The following is a 7597-nucleotide window of genomic DNA, read 5'->3' as shown; positions in this document are numbered from 1 at the left end:
TAAAGGTCTCTTCCAACCTAAAGGATTCTATGATTCTATCCAGTCCAACCCTTCCCCAGCACTGCCAGGTCCCCACTGCCCCGTGTCCCTCACCCCACATCTCCACAGCTTGGAAACCCCTCCAGGGGTGGGGACTCCACCACTGCCCTGGGCAGCCTGGCACAGCCCTGGGCAACCCTCCAGGGCAAGAAATCGTTCCTCAGGGCCAACTGAAACCTCCCTTGGAGAAGTGTGAGAAGCAGAGAGAAACGTGGCTGCGGCTGGTCCCTCACAGGCTGCCTGCAAAGGGTTAAGATGAGAAAGGAGCCAGGGCCTGGCCAGGTGCCAAGGCAAGTCTCCAGCTAGACTGAAGGTGGCCAGCCAAGAGGCAGGGCTGCTCTCCTCTCCCAGTAACCCAGCCTGCTGTGACCCGTCCCCACAAACAGCCAGGCCCTGGGACGTGACAGTGACAGGCCATTTACAAGGTGCTGTTTAAAACCAGCTCCTCCAGCAGGGTTCCCTTCTCCAAAATGAATTATGTATGAAACCCATAAACACAATTTTAGCCCTGCTGCTCTAGGCAAAAAGCTGATCCAGTTGTTTTGCACTGTGCAGGATGCCTCGCTCAGGACCTGGTCTTGTTATTAGGAGCAAAGTGGGATTTTCCTTGAGGTCACTGGAGCCCCTCCCACCAGCACAACGTGCAAACTGTCACGTTGTTGGATGAGGGCTGGTTCACCACTGACCAAGCTGCTCTGCTGAGGCTTTTGAGCTGTGAGGACCAAACTTTCCACGGGCAGACACAGGAGTTAATGGAAGAGCAACTTAACACCCTGCTTGTCACATCACTGCTCTGTGTGGCTGGCAGGGAACAGTCACTAGAGACTCAGCCTGGTCTGGGTGGGAAGGGACCTTCTAAAGCTCATCCAGTCCAACCCCCTGCCCTGAGCAGGGACATCCCCAGCTAGAGCAGGGTGCTCAGAGCCCCGGCCAACCTCCCCTGGGAGGGTTCCAGAGATAGGCAACCTGGGCCAGGGGCTCACCTCCCCCAGTGTCAAACATTAGATCTGGTATAAATCAATTTATTTGACACCAAAATTCCTATTTAGATGTTAACAAAGCTCTAAGGACACCACGCAGTTGTGCCAGGAAGAGCCACTGAAGAACAGGCAGAGTGAGGACTATTGGGGGTTTAAAACTTATTACAAAAAAAATAAACCCCTTTTCATTTGGCTCTAATTATTAGCATGGACTTTGAGCACTCATTCTATTACTTCCTGATGCTTGCAGGGGAGAGGGAAGTGCTTGGACCTGTACTTTGCTCCAGAGAACTAAAACACAGAGGGAAAGACTTGTCCATCCCAGCCTCCATCAGAGAAGAAATGAATCTCAGCCCTGTGGGCCCTCCCTTCCCCTTGGAGCAGCACTAGAAACCCTTGAGCTGACCCACACACCCACCCAAACCCCTCTGTGCTCCCCTCAGCAGGTAGAGTGTGGGGCTCTGTGAAGCCCCAGCCTCCATGGGGGTACGTGGGGCTGATCTCCCCAGCTAGGGGCCACGGAGGCAAGAGGTGTTGGGCCCCCCCAGCATGACCCAGCCCTGGGGCTTCCACCAGCTCTGAGGAAACACCAGTGCAGGAAGAGCCAAGGCAGAGCACATTTCCTCACAGCTTATCCCCAGCTGGAAGGACCTTGGTTCCCAGCTCTGGGAAAACAGCTGAAAAAGAGGCACGGACGCCAAGCCCAAGGGTCTAAGAGTCAGCTTGGAAGAAACAAAGGGTGGAAACATGAGTTTTAATATGGGAATTGATCCGGGGGAGAGAACAGGCAAGCAACAGAGCAGAGAGATGGGCAAAAAGGAAATTTACTTTGGACCTAGTCCTGCAAATGTAACACAAGGGAGAGCTTGGCAGAGGCTGCTGCTCACCTCAGGGGTCCACCCACAGCCCCTGACAGACAGGCAGCACTTGTCCTCCACAGCACAGCTCCTGGCGTGGGAGGGACCAGGGTAAAACCAACTCACCCTGAGCTGCAGGGAGAGAGGAGCTGTGTCCTGCAGCCCTGCTGCTCCCAAAGCCTCACCACCACTCTTGATGGGGGGCTCAGGCTCTCAAAGGAAACCAGGCACCTGAGCTGCCCTTGCTCTGCAAGAGAAACCTGGCTGCTCAGCCCACATCTACCAGGGGATCAGGCTCCAACCTGCAGTCCCAGGCACAGGAGAGCTGCACTAAGTGGGCACTGGAAGGACAGCAGAGCCCCCGGCAGCAGCCTCCTCACTCCCAGAAGGACCTTGAGGGGCCGGAGCGTGGCCAGAGAAGGGCAACGGAGCTGCTGGGGAAGGGTCTAGAGCCCAAGTGTGAGGAGGAGCAGCTGAGGGAGCTGGGGGTGCTGAGCCTGGAGCAAAGGAGGCTCAGGGGAGACCTTCTGGCTCTGCACAGCTCCTGACAGGAGCCTGGAGCCAGGGGGGGGTCGGGCTCTGCTCCCAAGAAACAAGGGACAGGACAAGAGGAAAGGGCCTCAAGTTGCCCCAGGGGAGGTTTCAGTTGTCCCTGAGGAACAATTTCTTGCCCTGGAGGGTTGCCCAGGGCTGTGCCAGGCTGCCCAGGGCAGTGGTGGAGTCCCCACCCCTGGAGGGGTTTCCAAGCCGTGGAGATGTGGGGTGAGGGACACGGGGCAGTGGGGACCTGGCAGTGCTGGGGAAGGGTTGGACTGGATGATCTTAAAGGTCTCTTCCAACCAAAACTATTCTACAGTTCCCACACAGCCAGGCTGCTCCTGCCTGCCCAGGCACCTTCAGCCCCTGAGGAGGGGAACTGGCCCCCCCTGCACCCCCTGACCATGGCTGGGCTCTGTCCACCCCACGCTGGGTGGTGTGGCTGGGTTTTTCTGCCGGTGGGCCAGGGCAGCCTCCAAACTGCTAACAGGTGGCTTCCAGCAAGAACAGCCCCAGCTGGATTTGAACGGGTGCCTGAGCACAGAAAGCTCCAAGTTTCATCCTCAGCCCCCTCAAAATTTCCTCGTACCAAGACCTACACAGAGAAAGGAAGGAGTCTGTACACCAAGTCCCTTCATTAGTGTTTCTTCCTGTGGCTCAGTCTCCCTGCACAGTGCAAGCACCCACCAGGGAGCACCAGACCTGCCTGCCAGACCTCCTGGCCTCATGCTCACATCAACCAACAGGACATCAAATGCAGCTTTACCCTTTCCCTTCAGCAGACCAGAAAGCCAAAACTGAGAGCAAACTGTGACACTGTGGCACAAGGCAGGGCTGGAAGAGCTCAGGAGGCCACCCAGCCCCATGCCAATGGTGGCTTCACCACGGTTCACTCAGCAGCAAGCTGGGAAGTTGACACCAGTGGTGCTGGGACAGCCCTGGAGCTGCCTGCTGGAAGCCAGGACATGAGGGATTCCCACAGGAACCCAGCCAAGGGTCAGGCTGGGTGCTGTGCTCTCCCATTCAAACAGCCAGGGTCTAATCCAGTTCCTTTTGCTTCCAGAATCAAAGCCACCCCCAGCAAATCTGTTAATTGGGATGTGATTGATTCCTAATCCTGTTGGAAAAGCAGAACAGGAACTGCCTCGTCCTCTGTTCCTCCTCTCCTTTCCTGGAGCTGGCTCACTGCCCACCCTGCTGCTCATCACTGCAGAAGGGTTCTGGGACTCAGGGAGGCACAAGGGATTTCATACACATTTAAACAACAACCTCCCTCCTTCCTCTCCATCCATCCTTCCTTTTTCCCCTGCTTCCTGATCTCTTCCCCATTCAGCTGGTCTTCCCAGACTTGCTCCTGCTCCTATTTATCTTCAAGATACTCATGATTTCAGGCAGCTCCTGGCCCAGAAACCTTTTGCAGTCCAAAGGAACCTCCCTGGGCTTTCCCCATCTTCCCTTGTGAGCTCTGAAGGAAGAAACTCAACTTTCTGAACAAAACTTCACTGAACAAATATGAGCATTAGAGTTTCTGCTGGTTTCCTTCTCCCCACAGACACAAAGGGGCGTGCACAGAGTGTCAAAGACATTAGCAGCCTGCTTATCTAACCCAAGTGGCTATCAGAGCCATCTCCTTGCCTTTGTTTCTTCTTCCCTGCAGAGATCCCAGTGTTTAAGGAAGGAAAGGAACAATGGGGGATACCCCAACCCAGCCATAGGATCCTGAACCACCCGAAATCCCAGTGTCAGCAGAAGGCAGGGAGACACAGGGAGCAGTGCTAGCATTTCAGGGCACCCTTTTTTAGCTCCAGGAAGGTCAGAGCCAGAACACACAACTCCAACACAATGAGCTGCTGAAGCTAAATATAAACCTGCCAAGGGCACGGATACCGGGGTTTGTTTTTGTGCCACGTCCCTGCTCAAAATAATCCACAGCTTTATCATTCCTGACAGTGTTTGTGTTTTATCAGGGAGGCAGAGCCCTGCTCCCACCCATTCCCACTCTCAGTCGGTGGAAATGATTAGCTGTGAATGAGAAATACCCAAACATTTCCAGTTCTATTATGCCAGCTTAGGAAAATCTACCCTGTTTCTCTCTCCTGACAAGACCACCTCATCTGACTACTTTCCAAGAAGGCCACCAGTATCCTGGCCTGGATCAGCACCAGTGTGGCCAGCAGGAGCAGGGCAGGGATTGTCCCCCTGCAATCAGCATTGGGGAGGATGGCCCTCAAAACCTGGGCTGAGTTTTAGGCCCCTCACTCCCAGAAGGAACTAGAGGGGCTGAAGCGTGGCCAGAGAAGGGCAACGAAGCTGCTGGGGAAGGGTCTAGAGCCCAAGTGTGGGGAGGAGCAGCTGAGGGAGCTGGGGGTGCTGAGCCTGGAGCAAAGGAGGCTCAGGGGAGACCTTCTGGCTCTGCACAGCTCCTGACAGGAGCCTGGAGCCAGGGGGGGGTCGGGCTCTGCTCCCAAGGGACAGGACAAGAGGAAACGGCCTCAAGTTGCCCCAGGGGAGGTTTCAGTTGTCCCTGAGGAACAATTTCTTGCCCTGGAGGGTTGCCCAGGGCTGTGCCAGGCTGCCCAGGGCAGTGGTGGAGTCCCCACCCCTGGAGGGGTTTCCAAGCCGTGGAGATGTGGTGTGAGGGACACGGGGCAGTGGGGACCTGGCAGTGCTGGGGTGACAGTTGGACTCCATGATCTGAAAGGTCTCTTCTAACCAAGACAATTCTGTGATTCTGTGACTAGGGAGTCACTTCTCCAGCTTCCTCACATAGACATCACCTTTCCTGCTACATGAGCTGCTGCTGGCACCACTGCTCTGAAGCTCACAGTCCTTTCCCAATACACCCCTTGGCAGAAAGCACTTTTCCTCAAGCCTGGGTCACATGTTGAGGTTTCTACAGTTTGCTCACAGATATCAAGACTTAGTTGATAAACAGCTTTTTCTGCTTGCTCAGAAAAAAACAAAAAAAAAAGGTGCCATTTAGCCAGCATTGCTATTGCAGCATGACTGAGAACTAAAGAGATTTTCAGAGGAAAGGGAACTCTTGTGAAAGGAAAAAAAAAATGTGTTAAAAGGAAGGAAAAGAGAACGTGCAAGAACAAAATTGTGAAGTTAGAGACAAAATATGTTTCAGCCCCAGTGAGAGGAAGGGAAAGTGCCCTAGCTGGAATTCAAGATGCTATTTTTAAGTAGAGTGCTAGGAGAGGAGAGAACCACGGTGCCACACCAGCAACCCGCTGGTTATTCGGTGCCCAGGGAGACACCCAGAGGATCTGCAGGGCTGCTACTGAACTCGGTGCCTCTTGCCAGGCCTACGTTAGAGCAGAGAAATCATCTCCTTACTCTCCAGCATGTACTTCTTGGCGATGGGCAGGGAGAGCAGGCGGATGTGAGCCAGGAGGGAGCCCCAGGCCTGGGCTCTGGAGCGCGGCGCTTCGGGCGGCAGCGGGCTGTACGGCTGCAGCAGGACGTACACGGCCAGCAGGAGCAGGCCCAGCGTCAGCAGCCCCTGCCAGAGACAACAGGCACACAGTTACCTCCTCTGCAGCCAGCTGAGGGGTCTTCAAGAAGGGGACACCCCTAAAAGGGGGGCCCCCCCCCCCCCAGCTGGTACCCAAGGGCTGTGGCTGCTGCTGAAGAGGAAGGCGCAGGTTTTTGCTGCGGTTCCTCGTTCAGCCGCAGTGCTGTTCACACCGAGATGTCACTTGGGTTTGGGCTTAGGGCTGTCCAAGGATATAATGAAGCAGCCTTCAAACCCCAGCCACACAGCTCCGTGCTCATATCTTGCCACTGCAAATAACCCAGGGAAAGGAGGATCAGCTACGGATACTTCCGATTCCTCCCAGCTAAGCACACAGCACACAGAGGCTGCCGCTCCGGCCATGCTCACACCAGGGCTTCAAGGCCTTCTGCAAACATCCGTCCAGCCTCAGAACACTTTGGCAGAGTTGGCACCAGCTCCTTCCTCCCTATCAGAAGCCCAAATAAACCTCACAGAGATGACATGATGTGTTTCTGCCCCCAGCCAAAGTCAAAGCGAACCCACAGCAAAAAGAACAGAAGCTGGAAGTTCAGATTTCCATTTCCTGTTCTCCTGCCTCATTTTACAGCTTTTTATTGAGGAAGAAAACCTGATTATTTTTTTTTTTCTAAATAGAAACCATTTGTGATGATTTTGTAAAGATGACACTGAAGTATCCCTGAATATTACACTGGCAGGAAGTTTTTCATCCCATCCCAGTAGCAACCATCTCAAATCCACCTGACCACAGCATCTTTCACCCACTTTGCAAAACTTTTCACAGGATCTTTTAGTTGAGGGTCTCAAAACAATTTTCCAGCATCAAATATCATGGCAACAGGTTTATTTCATAGACTAGAAGAATAAAGACAGGTAAAAGCTGGTGACAGAACCTGGATCTCTTAATTTTTTAACTCTGAACTTTAAGTATCTCCTTCCTTCCTCACCTTTCCACTGAGGGTGCTGGCTCTGGGAATCTTTGCCTGAAGAATCAACCCAAGTCTCATTCTTTAATAATTTAAGGAGAGGAAGGTGTTGACACATTAAAACTTTCAACACACACATGAGCAATTTCAAAACTCAGTCAGCCCTGCTCTGTTTTCAAATCTGCTCAGGGGACAAGGGAAGGAAGCTACACTTAAAAGCTTTTGAAATAAAGAACTTGGAAAAACTCATCAAGAAACTGCAAGGGGAAATAAAAGGTGCAAAAGGAGAACTTCCAACCCTCCAATGATCTGTGCACGCACAGCAGACATCTCACCTTGTAGAGAGCCACTAAGAGAGGGTACCGTGGAGGTCCCCGTTGGGGTTCGTTTCTTTCCAAGAGCTGCTTGATGAATTTCTCAATGGCTTTTTCTGACATCCCACACTGGTGGCCAGTCTGCCTCACCAGGTCAATCGTCTCTGATAGCTTGTCATAAATGCTGAGCTCGTTGGCTGAAAGCTCCATGGCCTCTGATGACAGATCCCTGTGGAGAGATGCAGCACGTTAGCAGAGGACACACTCCAGCCCGAGGGCTCTGCAGCAGCACCTGCAGAGAGCTCACAGCAGCATCACCACGTCGAGAGCAAACCTGCTCTGAGCTGCAGTCCAATCTCTGTGGGTTCAGTATCTCCTGGGGATGAAAGAAGCTGTGAAATTTCCAGAGAAGAGAAGAACCAGC

The 7597-nt window shown here is 53.4% G+C and overlaps 1 protein-coding gene across 1 annotated transcript in view; it reads right to left on the bottom strand.

Annotated features, from left to right (window-relative positions):
* Positions 1-7397, bottom strand: part of LOC103768712 (chromosome unknown open reading frame, human C6orf89) — an 18134-nt gene extending 10737 nt beyond the window's left edge. The window contains exons 1-2 of the mRNA XM_008935867.1: positions 7195-7397; positions 5756-5921 (exon numbers count right to left, since the gene is read on the bottom strand). Coding sequence (XP_008934115.1) covers positions 5756-5921; positions 7195-7383 — 355 coding nt within the window. The 5' untranslated portion in view covers positions 7384-7397. The remainder of the gene's footprint in view (positions 1-5755; positions 5922-7194) is intronic.
* Between the last annotated feature and the right edge of the window lie 200 nt (positions 7398-7597).

Source organism: Merops nubicus, unplaced genomic scaffold, assembly GCF_000691845.1.
Source record: "Merops nubicus isolate BGI_N331 unplaced genomic scaffold, ASM69184v1 scaffold21452, whole genome shotgun sequence".
NCBI classification, from domain to species: Eukaryota; Metazoa; Chordata; class Aves; order Coraciiformes; family Meropidae; genus Merops; species Merops nubicus.
This window is presented reverse-complemented; position numbering and strand designations above follow the sequence as displayed.